This window comes from Aplidium turbinatum, chromosome 8 (genome assembly GCF_918807975.1).
Source record: "Aplidium turbinatum chromosome 8, kaAplTurb1.1, whole genome shotgun sequence".
NCBI lineage: Eukaryota > Metazoa > Chordata > Ascidiacea > Aplousobranchia > Polyclinidae > Aplidium > Aplidium turbinatum.
In genome coordinates this window covers 12936112-12959110 of record NC_137479.1, presented here as the reverse complement: position 1 = coordinate 12959110, position 22999 = coordinate 12936112, and the positions used below count along the sequence as shown (strand labels likewise).

Below are 22999 nucleotides of genomic sequence, written 5' to 3'. Positions count from 1 at the left end.
TTCGACAAAGCTTCAGAGCACGCGGTTGTGTCTCGGCAAAGACACTTGAAATAGCAAGCCAAAATAAGGGGAGCAGCTGACTCAAAGATTATATGTCACTTCGCTGCTTCCTGTCGTCTGTTATATTGCATCTGTGATCGCAATGTCCTGTATGTTATCGCAATGGGCGCAAATAAAAACACGATTATTTTTATTATTGTTTTCGACTGGCATAATTTATTCATGAACCTTTTTTATACTTGTAATTGTCCTGTTGTAATTTTTTTTTAAAAATGAAGATCTCTCATCAAACGCTGGCAACCTTGTAGACCACCTCACTCCATGTTCATGTTACAACTTGCAAAATCGTTCTTAAAACTGGTGTTTTTTCTTTTGGGCAAAGATCAAACCCAAACCTTATTCCTAACTCAACAACTGATTGTAACCATCGCAACAAGTTGGTAAAAATAACCTCTTCGTTATCAAATCAGTTCAAAGTTTGTCCTAAAATTTTTTGTTTTAAATTCAGTTGTTTGACTTGTTTCTTAAACTTTTCTGGGTTAGTGTGTGTTGTCTAGGTATAAATCAATTTAATTAAACCAGCTCAAGAGTTTTCAATGATAAATTACTTAGTTTTTGACATGAAAATCGAACATTGGCCAACAGTCGAGCCTAAGTTAGTTTTTTAGGCAAGACTGCCAGACAAGTTTGTACCGTATCAATTGCACTTAAACCGACAAAACTAACTGCGTTTCTTGCTGTTATTCAAAGCAAATGGTTTGATTTTTTTAGGCTGTAGTGTAAAAATAGCCTCAATAGTGTTGCCAGATAAGGAATTCTTCCCTAATTTGAGAAAAGTTTAAAGCTGTTGGCAATAAAAACTTGTATTTTGGAATTTTTTTTTAGTCTTGTGCAAAGATCAAAACCCTAGCTAACCTTATTCCTAACTCTAACCCTTATCTTAACCCTTCCTAACTTTAATCCTAACTCTGGCAACACCTGATTGAAACGGATTCCACCAATGTCGACCCCTGAACAGTGAACACATCGTCCCTCCGATGTCCCATGTCGATGTCGTCCCTTGAAAACAGTGTTGACAAATGTTCAACAAGGTCAAGATAAACATATCATGACTGCAAAATAATTTAAAAGAAGAATTTGCTCTTCATTTCTGAGATTGTGATTTTCCATTCAACGTATTTTCAGACACACAATTAAACGAAAGTGAACAGAATCACGACCCACATTTTTACCACTTTGTTCCCCAAATAGTGGACCGTGGTCTGAATGCGGACCTTCTGGGTGTTGATGATAGACCTTTGGCAATTAACCTAACCGATAATCATTGATATCACAATGGTGGATCATACTAGTAACGTTGAGGGGAATACTACATCATAAGATGATTCCAAGATAAATTTTTAATGGACCGCTACTCTGGTGATTGTCAAGCCTCGCCTTGAATGCATTAGGCAAAGTGCATTTATGACTGTTGGTGGAAAATTATTCCAGGTATTTATTACGAGTACTGTGAAAAAGTTACTTCTTAGCCTTGACGTAGTTTGTTGCTTTTACAATATTAAGCTATGGCCTCTTGTGTCATAGATGTTTATATGCATTTGAAATAATACAATGTAATTTACATCCTAGTTATAGACCATTCAAATATTTACAAAACTTGAATAATATTACGGCGAAGATATCGAAACGCCAAAGTAGGCAACTAGGCAGGTTTAATTTTTCTAATCTTGCAGGACTTCTGCAGGATATAACAAATGCCTTAATTCCGGCACCAGTTTGGTTGCATGCCTTTAAACATTGTCTATTGCAGCTACAGAGTACTGGTACTTATATGTTGGAAACCAATTCAAATTATTGTATTCCAAAATCGGACAAACTAATGCTTTAAAACAATATTTAATAATAACCAAGTTATTTGAAGTTAGGCTATTTTGTTATTTTAGTGCAGACAGACCAACTAACCAGTAACCAAGTTATGTATATATTATCTAAAAATTCTTCACTTTAAAGTCTAAAACACATATGACTTAGGTAAATAAAGAAAATTATAGGTTATTTTTTATTTTAACATTAATTGCAAGAGTGTAAAAGGAAACAACAATGTCTAGTGCTGGTGATGCGGATCCAAAAGTTTCAATTACAAAAGAAGTAGAAGAAAAAGGTGATGGAACAGATACCACACCTGCCGTACCTTCAGGTATTTTTATTGTATATATTTTATCTAAGAATTTAGTCTAAGGATGTTCAAGTTCAATTATGCCAATATGTATTGGCGTGGCAACACAAAATTGAATACTCTTAGACTAGGAACTAGTTTTGTAAGTTAAAAGTCATTTTAGACAAAATTTTAACAGATTTGCTTTTTTCTGTGTGTTAATAAAGGCAAAGGTGGTCCCATAGGCTACTTGATTCCAAATGTTGGGGATGAGAATTTATGGTTCTCATTTAATTAAGTTTCAGCACTAAAGAGAATAGGGTGGCCAGTTCCTTTCTCTAGACCAGCTTTCCATCAGCAATTATGCCCACCTAATTTACGGATTGGCTTGTTTTAGAGATTTTGATTGAGAGAAATTCCAATACGGAAACACCTTTTTTTGGAGAAAATCGATTTGATGATTTCTTGAACATCCAGTGACAGCTGTTAATTTAGAGAATTTGTAGTCTGGATTATTATTATAGAATATAGATAATTGATAGCAACTTAAGATTGAATTGCATAATTCTAAAGCAATGCATAAAATAAAAAGATAATTACATAAATTCTTTTGTTTTGTTAAGATGAATTAAGTTAGCTTCCTGACGAGGGCAGAAAGGTTTGCCGAAATTGTTTGAATTTATGTATGGTAGTTGTCTTTTTCAATAGTCTAGTTTTGTTTTCATGAGTAACTTAAGTTGGATAATCAATTAATCATAATACATTAGTAGGCTAGTCTATTATTTGATTGTTTGTTGCAGACTATACTGGTGAAGCCACACATGTGTGGCGAAAGCTGGATTTAGTTAACTTGAATTTCACGATTTAGTGTGATACTGTATACTTTTTTAAGTATTGTTTCATTGTAAGTATGTTTAACTGCAAAAAGCTATGGTCTTTTATACAAACTGTTTGTAGTAATTTTTTGTGTTAAAAAAGCAGTTACAAAAAAGTATTTGCAAAAATATACATATTGGTACCGGTATTCCAAAAGTGACTACATATATCAGATAGGGCTTCATTCTGAAAATACACTTTGTTTGATACTTTTGTGGAGTTTGTGTAAAACTAGAAGTTTTGACTCATAGACCTCTTTTGAGTAGATTACATTCCACACCCTTTGATCTACTTCTAATTTTTATCTCAATGTTTTATTTTGACCCTATAATGAAAAGTAGCAAGCTATATATGCTGTTAGCTCAGTCAAAATCCGATGGTGAGATAACACCATCTTATTTTTTAACCTTTTTCAAGAGGGTGAGACTCAAAAATTTTACATTCCGTTAGCATTATGCTTGCAAATGTTATGTAGGACTAGGCTAGTGATTGACAGTTAATTGCGCAGTGCGCAATCAGTAGCCAAGATTATGTTTTGTATGCCTTCAAACTAATGGAGTCCAAAAGTCGCCATGTCAGTAACAGAACCATCAGTAGAACACTCAATGAAGACCTTGGATTGAAGTCTTATGTTAAAACATGTCGCAACTTTCTCACTGCCCGCTCAAGATCAATCAAGGTTAAAAGATGCGCAAAGCTTCTCAATCGTCTCAAGAACAAAGGAGGACATGTTCACATTTTGTTGATGAGAAAAGGTTCATTGTGGACGAGGTTGCAAATCATCAGAGCACACGAGTTATTGCTCGTGACCTTTCAGAAGTTCCTCTTCTGATGCAGAGCAAAAATCCTGCTTGGTTTTGCCGCCGTAGCAATTGATGCCTCCTTATTTCATCAAAGCTGGACTTAAATCACACAATGGAGTAACTGAAGATTCTGAATGATATTTTACTGCCCTGGATTCGTAGAAACTGCGATGCTACCAAAGTCATGTTTGTTCAAGACTTTGTGCCAGCACATGAAGCAAAAAAGTTCAGCCTTATCTGACGGAGAACCTTCCCATGTTTGTCCCGAAAGACATTTGACCTAGTAGGTCTCTAGATTTGAACGTTTGCAACTATTGGCTATTCAGCGTAATTGAAGGACAATCTAACTCAATTCCACAGTCCACACCCTAATCTCAACTCTCTAAAAGCAGCCATTGGAAGAACACTCCAGAATCTTGATGAAGTGAAGAGAAGTTGTTTACGGTTTCGCCCGAGAATATCCAAACTCGAAGAAAAGGGCCATCATATATATAATTGTGTTAAATAGATTATAAGAATTGCATAAATAAAGTTACAATGATAATTTTACCCTTTTCATCTTTGAAATTGGAAAATTACGAAAAATTAACAAAATTCCCAATTTAGCTGCAGGACCCTGTATTTTCCTGGTCAATTTAAGACTCAAATAAATACCGGTATTAGGATTTTTTTCATATTATATACATTGTTATATGTATTCGCATTTTATATTACAGCAAGCCAAATAACCTCAGAGATGATGCAAAATCCTCAGGTACTCGCTGCTTTACAACAGAGGCTAGATAGTATTGTCGGGACTCCTTCAGGATACATTGAAAAGTGAGTGTATGATGCAATGTATTATTTATTGAGAACAAATAGAGGCTAAGCACTGTTGCTTGTGATGTTTTTCTTGTTTTTCTCTATAGTTGTCTCAGAAACCTGATTCGTGAGACTGATAAAATAAAGTTTTTGGTTATATCATTGCCCTGTAGTCAAATTTACTCTAAACCAGCTTCTGTAATTACTTATCTGCACATACTGGGTTCAATTAGCTCAGTGTAGTCATTCTTTGTTGAGGTAAGGTTTTTTTATTGAGAGTTGAATTGGTCCATGGTCCAGTCCAGACTACCTTAGTCGTTAAACACAAACTTTGTCCCACATCAAAAGTTATTGTCTTATCTTGGTGCGTTACTTTAATTTATCTTGAAACAGTGTACAACCTATGACTTTCATTGTCAAGTTGATTCAAAAATATGTTGGACATTTTATTTTATAGCTTGCCAAAATCTGTACAACGAAGAATTCATGCTTTGAAAAACCTCCAAGTAGAATCCATAAAAGTGGAGGCTAAGTTTTATGAAGAAGTCCATGAATTAGAAAGAAAATATAGCACTTTGTATCAGCCTTTGTATGAAAAGGTAAGATTGGATTAAACAAATATTAATGTAAATCACAATTTCAATGCAAAATAACATTAAATTACCTGCATGCTGCACTTTTGTATGCAGAGACACAGTATTTTAACGGGTTTTTATGAACCAAATGATGAAGAGTGTGAGTGGGAGAGTGAAGAAGAGGAAGATGATGAGGATGAAGATGATGAAAAGAAGGAGCAAGATGGTGATAAAGAGGTATTTGATTTATGTTCTTTTTTATATTGATTAGAGTTATTTTTCAAATTATTAGAGTTATTTTTCAAATTATTGTCTTAATTTGAAGAAACAGAAAAATAACCATCTTTTTATTTGCGTTACACAAAGTCTAGTTTATAGGTATAATAGATTTCATAAGCATTTTTTGGTGTCTGGATTGTTTTTGGCCAGTCAGCTATAGCAACAGTCCGTTTAAATCTTGTTGCTGCTGTTCTTGCCAGCACTTCGAGATATAGTGGTTTAATAATTTTTTAATACCTGTCTCGCATCTTACCGTCTCAGCTTCAAGTTGAAACAGGGCAACAAGCTTGCACTGGTAGATTTAGCAGAAAAGTTGGGCCTGTAATCAATTTAGTCTATTTTTTTTATGAATAGAATTATGAGTTACCACTAAGCCGTTAACCATTGCAATTGGTCTTTTCAATTGTCAATCAGGGTGATTTGTGTTTTCCCTTGACGTTGGGCACACTTGAAATGAACTTTGTGTAGGTAGAGCTTTAACTCGTGTAAAAACTTCCCAAGTCCAGCGTCCTGTAGGTAAAACATACATTATTCTCCACTTTCTTGGTCTCTACTTCTGAGTGAGAGCGACGTAAACCAATGCTAATCCTCATTCTGAAGACTGAATTCTCTGCATGGACATCACTGCAATTGTACGTAACTTGCTGGTTTTGTTTTTCAGAAAAAGCTTCAAGATGCAGAAAAAAATGATGACGAAGGTGGTAGATTATTTTTGTGCATTCTTCTTTTTTTTTTCTTTCGCATGCAAACAAAAATATTATTATCATCTTTGGTCAAATATCTTTTTACAAGATTTTCAACTCCAGAGAGTTAAATTGAACAACTTGTAAACACGTTTGTACTTTTACCTTGCATTTAACAAGAAAATGATAGCTTTTGATTTAGGCTACCGGGTTATGTTGCTATTCACAATTTTAAGCATTACATCTGTGAAGCATGGAAGAAAATCATTATTTTACTGTAACTAGTAACGTCTAACAACGTTGAAACTGCCTAAAAATAACAACTTTTTACTTTGGTTTTCTGCTTAAATTTATTACTTTCCACAAGCGATGATATTCCAACAATTTTAATCTGAAAGTTTATATTGTTTATTTGTCCTAATTAAAGCTTTCAAGTTGTCGTTGCGCAAAAAAAAAACGTTCCGCATTGCCACCATGTAAAAGAGCTGTCGGTTTTCTTCTTAGAAACATTACGTGACGTTGATTGTTTTTTTAATGGTTTCAGGAAAAGACATAAAAGGTATTCCAGAATTCTGGTTGACAATCTTCAAAAACGTGCCTCTCCTTCAGGAGATGGTCCAAGAGCATGACGAGCCGATATTAGAGAAACTGCAAGACATTCGTGTTGTATTTTCACCCCCCGGAGAACCACTAGTGCGTATAAAGTTTTCTATTAAAAGGAGCTACACTTTGTCTTAAGTTTTAAAACTTTACCCTGTGAAATATAAAATGCAAAGATAACCTTACGCTTCAAGTTTATTTCGCCTGTAAAAAACGCCTTTTCAAATTTTGTTGTTCAATCTTCTGTCAAGGGATTTGACGTGAAAACAAATTCTGCGATTGCAATTCTAAGCTTTGTGCATGTAACTATCTGACCACAAAGGTTTGATCAGTGCCAGTGCATCCCAGTAAATTTATGATCAGAATTTGCTTATCATTTAGTGTTTTGTCTTGTGCGTATTGAAGATGTTATCTCGGTGGTGACGATTTAAGGCTGTTGGCAATCTTTAATGTGTGTCCTTCAGCAGACATGAGTCGGTTCTTGCCACAAATCAGCATACTTTATCGTACCGAGACAACCGGTTTATAGCATATTTTACCTGGTTGTTGATGTGTGTCACAGTTTCTAGCAGTAGTTGCAACGTTCGTCTGATGAATGCGAAAGTTAAAGCAGAAACATACTGCTGGAAAAGATAATATTATGATGAACATTGAACACTCAAACTTTTCAGTATTCACGTGTGACGTGTTCTATTTACAATGGTACGTCTAAGATCGTTGCATCTTGAGCACGCTTTTGCTTCCGCTGATACGAAGGAAAAATTTCGCTTTTGTTTTTCGATCTCATGGTTTAATTTGAGACATATTTGTTGTTTCCAGACTTAGACCTTCAAAGTGATCGTTGCCAACATCATTTCTAAAAAAAAAAAATAATGCATGTTCAATTGTTCATTCAACTGCCAGTGTTCTTCTTTGTTACTAGTGGCACCAGCCAGTGCACAACACCGCACTTGCTTGTTCAATTGCCAGCTGGCAATCTTGGGGCTTTCACAATTCACATCACACACAATGTTTGCAGACCATTGCGTTCGCAATCGAATGCAATAAAGGTCAATTTTGCTACTTATGGTGAGGTATTTACTGCAGGACCTGATTTTTGCGTAACGGTTTCTAGGGAAAAAAGCGATCTTAATCCGACTGTGATATCTTCGAAAATATTCGTCGCTTCATTTTCTGAAATGTGTTTCCGAAAAGATACACGCCATCACTGAACATCATTAAATCAGTAGCAGTATGATGTTGTTATTCGTTAAACCACACGAAGACATGAAATCGATGGTGTCTGAACAATTAACGCAAGGCAGTGATAAGATGTGGTTTCATAAGTTTTGCAATCGTTTTGCTTGTTTTCATTGATTACACTGGCCTGCATTATTCAACTTCAAATTTTTTTTCTCACAAGCAAACATTAAAAACAGGCAAATATTGATGTTTTTGGGTGCTGATTTCGAATCTGTGGTCCTTTTCTTTCTATCACATCAGGTTTCTGAGATAACTGTCAAACTACGTAAATTTACGATCTAGATTTCAACGGTTGCGTGCCAGATTACGTTTGGCATTTTCTTTGCAAACCGATACCAACCGAATCTATGGAAACGCATCCATACAAGGTAGCATTTTCGTGCGACACAATTGCGTGGTCGGGAGTGTAGACTATTTAGACTGTGACACACCTATTTCAGGGTTGATATGTTTGTTTTTTTACCTTAACTTTAAAACCTGATAGGATGGGCAAAAAGGGATGGCATTTTTGGAATCAACGCCCAACAATTTGTTCGAAAGCGTTGATATCATAGAGAAAATTTTTTTTATTCAGACTAGTGTTATAAACTGAAAATCTATAGCGCGATGCGTCGCTTGGGAGAGATTGCACAACGCAAACCGCATTAAAACTTGGCACGTTGCTGCATGCTGCGTTGCTTTATTGATTGATAGAAATGTAATCAACGATGCTGGGCCATTTCGCATAGGCTAAGTTTAGTCGCATGGTCACATTCCAATTAACTGTTCAATGTTCATTCAATACTATACTTTTAATGCCAGAGCTGAAACTGATTACTGGTGATACATAATAATGATTTCTCATTTCCTTCCATACTACGATTGCCAGTACATGTCATATAAACATTTGCTGGCATACGATAAGTCATAATCCTTTTGTGATTATATTGATTTCTTTAGTTCTTACCGTAATTCCTTCTTTGTTTAATTTGTTTGTTTTTTTGTTTAATTTGTCAAAATCAATGCAGTTCTGATTGGGAAACATAACTTTTGTATCGAGCTTGCGGGATTGCGTTTCTTGAGCGTTGTATTGAATACTCAGTATGATAACATAAGTGCTGCGCTGTTGGTAATGATGCCTTGGTTATGGTTGGCCGGTTCAATTGCGGGTCATGTCACTAGCTCATCAAAAATTGTTCTTACATCATTTATTTTGTGATCGTGTGGCGCACTGGTCTAGTATCAAGAAAGGCTGGGAATACATCTGTTACAAGCCTTTGTAAATGAAGTGGTATGAAAGGTTAAGTCCCTATGCACCAAGCATTGATTTGAATCCGGATTTAGGGTTAAAGTTCTAATGAACTTTCATCCGCAAAGTCGCCTTAAGAGCGGAATGCTGATGAATTACTTGCGATAATACCTTCTAAATTCTACATCATCGTCAACTGAGCCTTTTCAACAATTTCCTTTTCTGTGAATTAATGAACAGGATGGAAAAACAGACCTGAAACTGCCTTAACTTCTGGTGAAGCAAAACTGTAGAGGCCCACGATGCTTTGCAGTTAATGTTTTAATGTAGCAGCACATGTTTTGTCTGCGATACTATAATCATTACGCCGGCAACGTAACTCTTTACCGAGGTCTAATTCCAACCTTCACACTTATACATTTCAGCAACCGTTTGAAAACGATTTAGTATGACATAGCGACAATGACAAAGCGTTTTATTGACAAAAAGAGTTAAATTTCAATTATAAAAACCTTTATTTTCACTTCTTACACTTCAACACTTTATTTTTACTTCTCGTCATAGTCTTTACTATCAATGTTCTTAAGGCAATCTCTGTCGTAAATCTTTATAACAAAATAGCTGCCTGAGGATAGTTTTAACAGTAGTTAAATGTAAAAGTCGTTGACGTTGTGAAAGACAACTGTTTTTATTGCGTTGATTGCAAAATAAAATTATCTTAATGTTTGTATTTTCTATATCTTATGGTCCTGATCAGCCAAAGGCGCTTGACATTCTTTATCTGATTGTTTTCTTCAGGGGTTCACTCTTGAATTTGCGTTTGATGCCAACCCTTACTTTACGAATAAAGTGTTAACGAAATACTACAAGCTTCAATCGCAGCTCGATGAAAAGGACCCGTTCAGTTTTGAAGGCCCCGAGATCATAAATTGTGTTGGGTATGTTTCTAAACTTAGATCATTTTCAACTGGTCAGTGGCATTTTTTTCGGAGAAAGTTACAAACTTTAAACACACTTTAAGATGAAAAGAAACATCTGTCTTTGCAGTGCTGTTCTGGTTCAAGCTGTATTATTATTAGTCACTCATTCCTTATCTCTTTTGTAACATAATAGGGACTGATGTGTGCAATCATTGAATGATATGTGTTGGGACAACTGTATTTGAAATGAGCGGAAGCAGAAACTGATGCTTATTATTTTTGACTGTCTTTAACCTAAGGCTATTTTAAACAAATTAATTATCTGACCGTTGGATTACACCTTTTTTGACACGCCAAGTTGTTACTTCAAAGTAAGCGTCTCGTATGGAGAAGCTAGAAATATGCCATCTGCCATGACCAATTGACCATGTCACATTTTACTGTATTCGCATGAGAAAAGGTTTTTGCCAACTTCATTAACATGCATACTCTTTTTCACTAGAATATTCTCTTTCACTATTTTTCATAGGTGTAAAATTGATTGGGCCAAAGGAAAGAACGTCACTGTCAAGACCATAAAGAAGAAACAGAAGCACAAAGGCCGAGGAACAGTGCGAACTGTTACCAAGCAAGTGGCCAATGATTCGTTTTTCAACTTCTTCGCTCCACCCGAAGGTAATAATTTGCAGTTTTTGAAAGTAGTTTCAATGCTTTACAATATTAATGTTAACAAACAAAGAGTACTATTGTTTTTACAGTAAGCTGATTGTGTTTTGCTACAGTGTACCGGAAAGTAATTTTTTCTTTGATCACACATCGACACCAGTTATTACAATGAATTAATGTGTTCATCATGCACATTTCTTGCATGTTTCATCTTTACTCAAAGATTTTCTGTGTTTTCAGTGCTGGACGATGACGCAGAGATCGTGAGTGGATTATGTTTTGGCTTTTTCTGATTATGATTTTTAAACGTTACTGAATCACAATGCATCGTTGGTGTTAGACAATGTGATGGTTTGCATGCAACAATGAAATCTTAAAAACAATGGAGTGATTTGATCAATTGATCCGCTCATTGTTTAGCTCCCTTAAAAACTCGTCAAGACAAGGATATAACCCCTACCTGAGAACTATGTGAAGCTTATAAGCACTTCAATTGCCCATTGTTTCTCATAACTTTCAATTACTTGCCCTCAGTGCATCGGTGAATTGTGTAAAGAAGAGAAACTTTTTTTTCTGTACTGCAAAGCTTAAATTCATATCAAAGCAGCTGTTGCTGGTGATTAAGTAGTCTGCAACGTACATACAAGAAAACGTTGTTTTGCATTTAATTAAATGTTTATAAATCGAATGCAACGCAATATACATGCTCCCCGCTTTATTTCCATATCCTTTATTTCAGGTTTTATAATAAACGTAATGAATAGGATAATGGATAAATAAATCATTAATCTTTGTTTTGACAAGAGAATCTCTTCCAACAAATTATTAACTTCTTAATATGATTATCAGAGAATTCCCCCGGAAATCTGTTTTCAATTGCTCCATTAATGTGGCTTGTAATCTCGTCTATTGTTAGGGTCGTATTGAATAGAACAGATAGATATTTGTAATCTTTTGTTAATTAATAGTTGTCGTTGCGTACCATGCAAAATTCTGGCATAAGTTATGCTTTCAAGACGAAAATTGCAACAAAACGGCTATCAAACAACGAAATTTCAATCAATTTACACACAAAATCGATATCAGTGAGAAATTTGCTGCTGTTTCACTACCAGTGTGCGAGGCAAACGAGGCATCACAGAAATTTTTGAAACACGTTAGCTCTGTTTCGGCATTCATTCGACTTCATGGATTGGCTTTGTTTTAATTAAAGCTGGAGATGAGAAACTTTGTAACAACAAAAAGTTAAATGACCGGTTGAAAAAAACTACTGGCCATTTGATTGCTTTGAAACTTTCCTTTCCAAGAGATATCCAAAACTGTGACAATGTAATTTTTTTTGTGTGAGATCGCTTGGACACACAATTGTTGAGAAAAACTGAAACGACATAAAGTTGGATGGTTTAGTTGCCTTGTTGAGTGTTGTTGCTGCGATAAAATCACATAAAATTGACGTCGTTGCACACAGGATCCGGATACTGAGGCATTGCTGGCCAGTGACTTTGAAATTGGTCACATGATCAGAGAGAGGATAGTTCCAAGAGCTGTCTTGTACTTCACCGGAGAAGCTGGAGATGACGACTTTGATGATGATGACGAGGAAGATGATGACGTAAGTCAACTTGGTCATATTATCTTACATTTATTCTTGAACAGGGCTTTTCATCAGGCATCTGTTTTGGCGCTGTGCGGTTATTCTAGTGTGTGTAAGTTGAGCTATCATGTAATATTATTGACAAGATGCTAAAGCTAGTCGTCGATGGTATAAAGATTGACTTCGAGCAAAAACTTTAGAGTTTTATGTCGTGTAATATTAATATCACCATTCACCATGATGTAATGTCGGAGTGATTTTTCGGTGTGTTATAGATGACATGGTGAATGCGGCACTTTAAAATGACATGATTATCGGTTTGTTTCTCTGCGTCGCATTCGTTGGCGCTGAGGTAGGCAAGCTATTTGTGAATGCTGCAAGGAAAGCCCTCGGCTCTTGTTTGTAGTTAGTTAAACTTGACCAAAGTTGGTCGACTTCATTCGCCGAAGACAAAGTGTTTTGAAGAATTTTCTACGCAGATACTCATCTTGATGCCTGCACATTACACAATTGCCAAACTTTGACATTTCGTTTCATGGTGTTAAAAGTTTTCGTACCGTAGAACAATGAAATTAGGCACAGTCGAATGACGCGCTTATCGAAACATTACTGCCTTTTTGTTAAATCTCAGTACTGCTAGAGCAATGCTTCTCAACCCATGGGTTGCGTTCCAAAAGTGGGTCCCCGCTGGTTTGGCTGGGTCGCAGACTGCAGTTATTGTAGGAGTTGACGTGGTTTGTGCAAATACGTTCGCGGTGCGAAAAACAATGACATTAGTTAACAAAATGTTACTGCCTGAATTAAAGTTGCCAGTTGCAGGGTTGGTTGATTTAAATCAAATGATTTAAATCATGATTTAAATCAAACAATAAAAATCAAAAAAATCAATTAAAAAAATCAAATGATTTTTTATTTGCTAAAATAAAAATAAACACATCAACAAACGTTTCACTGCTTCTCTGTAATACAAAAGTTATATTTAAATATTTAAGGCTATAGGCTATGCATGCTTTGAAAGGCAACTTAGTTTACTTGGCGGTTCACAAACAGTGTTGTTCACTAAACATAGTTTTTGAGCGAGTTTTTTCCACTTTTGGTCTGGTTCAATCAGAAGTTCAAAATCGATTGGGCACTGCAAAAGCTGGCGAGCTTGTATTTATGTACAAACTTCTCAATGCAAAATAAACTGCAATTTTGTGTCATCTGAACTTTTATTGTTTTGGTATGGCACGTCGGTAACATAATTATATAACACAGTTAAACTTTCTTTGCAAAAAGTCTGGTTGTAGGCTATGCATCAGTTGAGCAAAAAAGAAAAGTGATGTGTGCTCAAACGTAAGGAAAGATCTTAGTGTAGTGAGATGACAGTCTGAGACGTACCTCAATCTTGATATGCACATTATGATTTAGTATAAAGCAACATTTCACACCTACTTAAAAATATGTGCAATAGACAGGCTAGCCTACAATATGATGATAAAAATGATTAAACACTTGCAAAGAAAAGCCTTTCAATCAATCAAGGGGTTAAAAATAATTTTGCTATCTTACTAAAATGATCTCTTCCCCCAAGTAGACTCGACGCTTTTTTATATAAAAAAATCAAAAATATCTGATTTAAATCAAAAAAATTCGATTTTTTTTATAAAAATCATGATTTTTTCCAACCCTGGCCAGTTGGTCAAAATTCCCACAGTAACGATAAATTAGATCACTCACATCACAGCAGATCACTCAGAAATTCGGGTTTTTGTTTTTGTAAATTATACCGACGTATTTTTGACGTGTTTTTGTTAATTAATTGGTACCGACGTACCAAATAGTGTTGGCCAGTGGCGTAGCCAAGGGGGGGTGGGTTAGGGAGTTGTAACCCCCCCCCCTTGGCAACGTGTGACGTCACGATATTGAGAATGATGCTTTCAATCTCTTTATGTCTCTAAAACAAAGTTTGCCTAATTTTAAATGAAACTGCAAAGAGCGAGTTTTGCCATTACCAAACATTCAAATATCTCAGCCAGGAATTAGCAACAAGAAAACATAGAGACTTACCGTAGCTTTATTTCCGAAAAATGCCGAAAAAAACATGATCTTATCCTTTTGCTATGCCACCGGACAGCACTATTTTACAGGAATATTCATATCCACATTTTTGTTGACAATACTCTCAGAATGCACCAAATTCAAAGTAATTTTTCAAAATTTTCTGGGGGAGCCCCCCCACACCCCCCGCCGCTGAGTATCGCCATAAGCGAAACATGCCGTCAAACTCCCCCCCCCCCCCCCCTTTCAAAATTACTGGCTACGCCACTGGTGTTGGCTAAGTAATTAGTTTCTGCTCAATAATGTTTTGGCTTTCATTTGCTATTCTTTCTCTGTTCCATTTTGTGTATGCTATGTTTGATTATAATGTGCCAATGTAATATTTTCTGTGACATCAGTAAAGTGGTAGACCATAGATTAGGGGCAGACAAAACAGTACCATGCTGTTTCAATGTAAGCCAGTTGCGTTGATAAAATTACTGTAAATTTAACAATAATTTGGCAGAGTTGTGCAACTAAGCATAAGAGAAATCGGGTGTAGGCTACGTGTGCTAAATATTTTAATCTTACACTTTTTGTTTTGTGTTCCAGCAATGGAAACTTAGCTTAAGCCCAGAAGAAATTAAGCGAAAATATCTGAGTCGCCAAAGGGTTGCTTTTAATTTACGGTACCAACGCTTAGTATTTGGTCGCTGCAAAAAAACACTTTAGAAGCGCTGTTCTGGGGCTACAGACTTTAATTAACTTCTACCGGTATCTACAGCACCTTACATTTTTGTTGCAGCTCAGCAATGTTGGAGACTCGGACAACTCCGAAGACGCAAATGACTCGGATTACGATCCTGAGGTAAACTGGTGACGCTTTTGTTTTGCTTGTCTAATCGTTAGTCGCTTCTCATGAGCACAGTGGTGTTGTGCTGGCTACCACTGCCGCTAGTAAAGTATACTACGATTTCAAGTTTGCTCACTGAGCAGATGTGGCAGACCGAGAAGTGAGAATTATGGAAGAGTACAAAGCGATTTTAACCCGTGGTGCAGAAGAAAAAAATGTAATTCTTCATTGCGTAGAAAGGGCAAGGCGGGATTATCTAGATTTCAAAAAAGCCACATTGTCATCCTCCAAGATGTAATTATTGACGTATTGGAAGTTTAGTTCAGTTTTGTTTGCCTGATCTAACAGCAAATAAGAGAAACCTGGATGATGGGCGACACCTTGACGCAGTGTTCAGGCTTTCAACTAAGATTTCCCTTACAAAAATAGGCATAATATTGCTACTATTTTTGATCAAATTAAACTTTTCTTGTATCTTTTAAACATCGATTGATACCAGATATGTGGTGATTTCAGTCAGAAATGTATTATTTTAGATGTTAGCAAGGGCATAGAAATAAAAAAATCACTTAAAAACTCCCCCAAAAAAAAAATTTTTTTACTATACGTTTTCCCATATGCCCATACTGAAAATTTCAAAGGGCCATTGCTCGGCGAATACTTGAACAAACCTGCTCAAATTTTTTTTGGGGAGTTTCTAGGACCAACCTCATAATCTGAAGGGGTTGCCGCCATGTTTTGGAAGAAAAAGTTTTTTTCGACCCACCCTATAATGCTCAGTTATCAGGTTGTTGCAATTGTTTGCTATTCGATTTCTTTACAACAGTGGTTCTCAAACTGTGCCTCGCTACGTCCTGGTATACAAAGGTTCAACTTTCAAACTAAAAAAGTATTCCTATAAAAGAGCTACTGTAATTCTTTTTATGTAGCCTATGTACAGAATGTTCAACTTTATTCTTTTAAGATAACTGATTGATCAATGCAAACGTTAATCAGCAGCCTATAGTAGGCTAGCACCCACAGTTCTGCCATGATTGCGATTGCAACGAGATATTGATTACCAATGAAAAAAGTGAAAAACTCTTTGTAAAAGTCGCAAAAAGTTATTAAGTTTTTAGAAAAACGTTAAATTAGCACATAGTTTGTACCGTATTGGTTTTTGGTCCTGTGTGTTCGCGTATAGGTTGTAACACAACTTTGTCAGTGTGCATGTATGTTATGAATGCGTCCCGGGGTAAGCAAATTCTTCGACTTGACAAAGAACAATAATATTGGGTGATACAGTGTAGTTAAAAGTAGACTACGAATAATTGGGGATATTAAGAAGAAAAATTGGGCAGCATGTCAAAGGCTGTATACTAGTTTTTGCTTCACACTGCAACCAAAATCGTAGCAAAGGCGTAGTGTTGAAATTTGCCTTTTGGAAGCGCATGCCGCATTGATCAGGTAATAAGCGACACTGGCGTTTGTGCATGTATCGCATTTTGAAAAATACCATTTTGTGTTGGCAGAAGGACCCGAAAGCAAAGGAAACTCCCCAGGAGTGCAAGCAACAGTGATGTCGGAAAGTTTGCCTATTGTAACAACCAACACTAAGTTGAGCAAAAACTGCATGTTTGAATTCGAACGAACCAACTGTAATGCAGTGAACCTAACCCAGCCAGAATGAATCAGTAACGTGCAAGAAGATATGCTGTAAACGGCATTGAATAATATATTTTGCAATACCGTGTCTGATCTCGTTCACATATCCTGTTTTTTTAGCCTCAATTGAACAGTCTCGGTTTGGTTTGTTTGAAGTTTCTTGTCATCCCATGCTTGTTTACATGTCTTGCTCATTTTCCACTGCCTGTTCAGAATTTTGTGAATAAAGTTTTGCGTTGTTGAATTGTTTCAATTTTTTCTGTATAAAATGTTGTATATTTTCATGCCAAATACGCAGGCTGGAAGTTAGCCAGTTGAAGATTAATCATTTTGCCATGGACGTGTGTAGTGACATAATTGTATTAGCCAAAATGAACACATTCAAAGATTCCCTTGAATAACAAGGCTGAATGATAGCATTGTCAAGAGCAGGTACAAAAAAATCTCTAGGCGTGGACATCGCTATAATAACATCTGGACTGGAAGCCAAATTCTGCCGGACAAAATAAGGCTCAAACAGGGTTGCCATATTGGCTGTTTCAACTGGCATTTTGACATATTTTTAGCGTTTTTATAAATTTTTAGCATTATAAATCGTTTAAAAAAACTCATCAATTCGCATTAGCCTATTTACAAAACACCATGTTAGAAAAGGCAACTTATCCCTAATCCTGATTATGCTTTTCATAACAAAATCAGTCTAAAATGCAATATTAACTTAACATGGTTATTGATTACTAACATAGCCTAAGGTATTGCGACCACGCCATTACCTGAGAATTCATTAAAAAACGCCAAATTTGGCATTGAAACCTCCAATATGGCAATTCTGTTTGAGCCTCGTCTTGGCCGGCAGCGTTTGGCTTCCAGTCCAGATTATACTACCGTACGTCTATGGCAAATCAGAAATTTGTTCTAATCTAGACTGTTACGCCACAGCTGAAACCGAGGAAACGTCTGACCTCAAATCTATGATTTCTGGACAGAGCATAAAATTAAAGTGAGCCACATCACTTGTCGGTCATTATTTATTAAATTTTGTTTTACTGTACAAAGACTCGGCGGAAGATGAAAGAAGATCAATTTTCGTTCTATATTTAGCTGTTCGCCAAGGAGTTGGAAATACGTGTTGTGAGAGTTAATTTCATAGGCTCGTTTTACTATTTGCCAGCAAGCAAAAACGCTTTTCGACAAAAGAACTTCCAAGAGTTCCTCAACGCCCAATGGTCTGCAAATGATGTCTTAAAAAGTAAGAATTTACTTGAAAAGCAAAACACAACATAATTGATAAAAAAGATTAATAGCTAGTATATTCAAACAAATTAGGCTACAACCGCAAATTAAAGTGACAATTTAAGTCGAATATGGACTCGACTCACGGTCAAGCAGCAAACTCTGATGCCTGCGCGAGATCGTTGAGAACATGCCAACGCGCAAGCTTTATATTGACTGGAAATCAAAATTGCCGGTAGGTAAGTTGATGTAGGCTACCATAATATGCTTATGGAATAGACAGACTACCGAAGCTCTAGTTTGAGTAGTGGTTGATAGTCTTCGTGTGATTGTGTTGATCAAAATGGAGCTTTCCTTTATCAAAAGGTTTACTTTGAGACCTGCTACTTGACGTTTTAACAAGAAAGCATTGCTGATTTTGTTTTGAGACTTTTCGTGTGGGCTAAGCTTATTTTGTAGACCCAACAGTTGTTTGTTTACGACGCACATTATTCATGTAGGCTAACAACATTCGTCATAGGCTATTAAAACTTGTTTTCTGTTAAAGGTTTAAAACTGAAATTAAGTTTCACGTGTGTTTTTTTCCGGTTTTTTCGCAACTTCAGCAGAAACAATAATTTATTTACTGATGATTGTCTCGACTATTTTGCACAGGCATCAGTTGACTGCTTGACAGTGAGTCCATGTTCGACTTGAATTGCCGCTTTTATTTGTGGCTGTAATTTGTTTGAATGTAGCCTAATAGCTATGTTTTGTAAGTTATCAGTTATGTTGTGCTTCATTATAGCCTATGACTAGGAAAACATGTTTGTTTTCTTTTTGCTATTTGTTTTTTGGGTTTTGTGGCCGTGCTGACTACTGAGAGGCCGAGTGGTTAGCGCGTTGGACTCGCAGTCGAGAGCCTGCATGTTCGACTCCAGCCACCCGCACTTGCTGTTGTTTTTCTGGGCAAGAAACATTACGATAATTGCCTCTACCCAGTGATCGATTTCGAGTAATGGGTAGTAACTTACCAAGTTTAAGTCAAAGGCAGAGTAGACAACCGGAAACAGACAATGCAGTCGGCTGCAGCGTGGGTCAGGTGTAGCCTACGTCGGAAGGCGTAGGCTACACCGATGCATAGCGCTCGTCCGCTTTCACGCAATGCAAGATAAAGATATGAAAAACAAAACAAACAAACATATAGCCTACTACAAGATTTTCCATTCAGGCACGTTTTAGACCTTTCAAGGTTTTGCCACCTTTTCCCATTCATTAACGTGCCGGTAGGTCTATATCGAATTTTGTAGTTAATATCTTTTTCGTCCCGGACGCGTTAATGACGAAAAATAAAATGAGTGATTGTTCCGAAGCTCGTGTCAAACCGCTAAGCCTACCTACCAACATAAACAGCATCAGGCTAAAACAGGTCATTGATGTCTCAAAATATAAGTAAGAAACAAGAAAAAATGCATGCTCTCACCAGTCACCAAGCGCTCCTCTGCATAGGTTACGAATTATCACATTTTAGCAGTCATCCAAATTGTTTTCTCTCCCGTGTCTGTGCGTCTCTTCCTCTCAAAGGGCGAATGTGAACAGTTTTATTTTCCGCTCCCCTTTTTTCCATTTAAAGCAGCTTAGATGGAAAAATACAAAACCTTTAGAAAATGAGGTAGCCTATGGGTAAAAATGGTTCACTGGTTAGGAAGGAAAACGTGTTTGGCATGATACTGGATTGCTAAAATATTAGAGAGCATCCACAGGAAAAGGTACAGTGGATGCTCTGTTTATATTGAGAAGAATGCAGGAGGAATACCGAGAGAAGCAGAGAAAACTATATATGTGTTTCGTCGACTTAGAAAAGGCATTTGACAGAGTACCAAGGAAAGTGATGGAATGGGCAATGAGGAAAAGAGGTATACCGGAGGTATTAGTGAGAGCTGTGATGTCTATGTATGAGGATGCAAGAACAAAAGTGAGAGTTGGATCAAATTATTCAAACGAGTTTTCTGTGAAGGTTGGTGTACACCAGGGATCAGTTTTGTCACCTCTGATATTTGCTATTGTGGTTGACGTTGTAACTGAAGGAGTGAGGGAGGGCTTATTGAGTGAAATTTTGTATGCAGACGACCTGGTCTTGACAAGTAATAGTATGGAGGGAATGGAGAGAAAGTTTGAGAAATGGAAAGAAGCATTTGAAACCAAGGGTAGGAAGGTGAATCTTGAAAAAACAAAAGTGATGGTGAGTGGAGCAGAAGGAACAGTTGTTGAGAGCAAAGTAGATCCCTGTGGAATATGTGGCAAGAGAGTGATGAGAAATTTAATGCAATGCAAGGAATGTGGAAAGTGGGTACATGCAAGATGTGCTAATGTCAAGAGAGCCGCAACAAGATTGGCGAAGTGTTTTGTTTGTGGGAAATGCAGTAAAGGAAGGAATGAAGTGGAAGGCCATGATGATGAGTTCTGCCATGGCATCGAAACAGTGACAGACTTCTGTTATCTGGGTGATCGGATAAATGGAAGTGGTGGATGTGAAGCAGCGGTGACAACAAGGGCAAGATTGGGCTGGGCAAAGTTCAGGGAATGTGTCCCTTTATATCTTAAATTTTTCTGAAGATGTTGCGACCGTGCCAAATTTTTTTCAACTCAATAACTTACTTCGATCACAAGCACGTTTTAACGTTCGCGTTTTGTCGCTTCTACCTTTTTCTTGACCTTTGCTATGTTGATGTGTATTGTTTTGATATGATGGTCAGAAATAAAAAAAACAACTGAACTGAATGTGGGGAAATGTTGTATGGCAGAAAATTTTCACTAAGGATAAAAGGAAAAGTATATCGGAGTTGTGTGCGGCCTGCAATGCTATATGGTAGCGAGACATGAGTATTGAGAGAGAGTGAACTGGCAATCCTGAGAAGAACGGAAAGGTCAATGGTGAGAGCAATGTGTGGGGTGAAAACGAGAAGGGAAAAAAGGACTGAAGAATTGTTGGATATGCTAGAGATGAGAGAGACCATAGACCAACTGGCAAGGGCAAATGGAGTAAGATGGTATGGACATGTGATAAGGAGGGAGGAAGGAAGTTTTCTTAGAAAGGCACTAGATCTAAAGGTGGATGGGAAGAGAAAACGCGGTCGTCCAAGAAGAACGTGGAAACAACAAGTGAAGGATGAGTTTAAAAAAGTCGGACTGAAGGAGGAAGATGCAAGGGACAGGGTGAAAAGGGATTAAGACAATTGCTGCGCGGAAACAATCGGCCACCCCCACTAGTGGGGAACAAACCGACGATGGATTATGATTAGAAAGGGAGTTGGGCATAAGGAACTCTGCTGCGTGTCAGTGCAGTGCGACGGAGCAAACAGACAACCACATCATCTTTGGGTGTTCCATCTATTCCCCTCCCAATGGAATAGTAGGCCTCTGCACACTTGACGATCTGACGAAAAGTTGGCTCCAAGTCCTTCCATTCGGCTGACCACAAACTTTCTGCTTCATACGAACGACGCTAAAGTATGCTACACTGTTGCTCAAACCGTTGTCGTCTGTCAAGCTTAACCAGTCCGTTAGCTCAGCGGCTATGCAGACTTTTTGATGTTCAGCTCTCTTTTAGTCTAGGCTTTTGCTTATTTGGAGACTCTAGTGGAGGTGGATAATTTAGGGTTTTTGTCTAGGGGAGGGGTATGATTGACTACAAAATTAAATCTAATGTTAAATGAATTTTTTGTTAATCAAAGTTACAAGCTGTTACTCGTGAAATTAGAAAATAGCCTAGGGGAAGGTTTGGTTAGTTGAGCCGGGTAACGGTTGATCCATCCATAGGCGTAGCCAGGGGGGGGGCGAACGGGGCCATGGCCCCCCCCAAATTTTCAAAGTTTGGATTCCGAAGTTGAACCCTTTGTTGAAAATATAATATAATTTGTATAAATTTATATTGTTTTCCAAGACATCTGGCTATTAACACCCCCCAGGACTTGTTTTAGACACACAGAAAGACACCAATAAATTTTGCAAATCGTAAATCGCGCAAATCTGTGGAAGCAATTTCAGAATCGCTTACTATGTAGGGTTTTTGTGTAGCTGAGTTTTTTGTGTTCTCTAATTTTAGCCGCAGTTTTTGCCCGTTTGTGTGTAGATAAGAGCTACCTTTAATAAGTTAATAGCTGTTTATCTGCTAATAAGTTTCATACAAATATTACCCTGAAAGTGTTTCCAGAAAGCGTTATAATCCATTATTTAAGTGTAATTTTGCAAAAATTTTCCGGGGGAGCATGCCCCCGGACCCCCCTAAAATACGCGTGCCTTCGGCACGCTCTAACCCCCACCAGCTTTATTGCTTCCCTTGCTTAACCCACCAGGATGCGCCACTGCACATCAGGTGGCGATGTCTTAAATCAAACATTTTGTCGTTCTCTTCAATTCATCAAATATTTGGCCCCCCCCAAAAAAAATTTCTGGCTACGCCACTGGATCATCCATCCGGTTTTATCGCAACGTCGTGCATGATTAGTCAACCGTTTCATAACGAAAATATGGAAAAACTTGAAGTCCATCAGCACATGTAGTTTTAGGGATTTTCTACAAGCAGAAAAATTGTGAATCAGTTAAATGTAAAATGGTAGGTAAAAGTAGTTTTGAGAAAAATAGGAAATGTGTTATTTTTTCCTACGATGTTTCATCGTTGTCTCAATGGAAATACTGGGATAGGTGAGGGTAACTTACTCTTTGTTTTAGTAGTTCTCGTTGCTTGATTAGCCAGTTGGTTCTTGGCATTTTTTCATGAATTTTGAAAATGGCGGCGATGTTAACAGTTGAGCCACTTGCAATGTTCACGGTTGAGCCATGCCTTTAT

At 37.1% G+C, this 22999-nt stretch overlaps 1 protein-coding gene across 2 annotated transcripts; it reads left to right on the top strand.

Moving 5' to 3' along the window:
• Positions 1-2035: 2035 nt before the first annotated feature.
• Positions 2036-17182, top strand: LOC145775105 (nucleosome assembly protein 1-like 1-A). 2 transcript variants are annotated; one of them, XM_082586305.1, is made up of 12 exons: positions 2036-2197; positions 4551-4653; positions 5093-5234; positions 5325-5447; positions 6151-6187; positions 6717-6865; positions 10041-10180; positions 10692-10837; positions 11069-11091; positions 12297-12440; positions 15247-15309; positions 16809-17182. In XM_082586305.1, the coding sequence occupies exons 1-12, from the start codon at positions 2101-2103 to the stop codon at positions 16851-16853; spliced, it is 1212 nt and encodes a 403-aa protein (XP_082442431.1). In that variant the 5' UTR covers positions 2036-2100; the 3' UTR covers positions 16854-17182. The 2 variants fall into 2 exon arrangements, with proteins under 2 accessions (XP_082442431.1, XP_082442430.1); XM_082586304.1 differs by having other exon boundaries at positions 16806-17182.
• Positions 17183-22999: the final 5817 nt, after the last annotated feature.

What these genes read in the sequence shown, in the direction of transcription:
- LOC145775105 (XM_082586304.1), top strand. Translation starts at nt 2,101, where the DNA reads ATGTCTAGTGCTGGTGATGCGGATCCAAAAGTTTCAATTACAAAAGAA. An exon ending in CTTCTTCGCTCCACCCGAAG is followed by an intron (nt 10,838 to 11,068) that starts GTAATAATTTGC and finishes CTGTGTTTTCAG; the next exon opens with TGCTGGACGATGACGCAGAG. An exon ending in ATGACGAGGAAGATGATGAC is followed by an intron (nt 12,441 to 15,246) that starts GTAAGTCAACTT and finishes TTTTTGTTGCAG; the next exon opens with CTCAGCAATGTTGGAGACTC.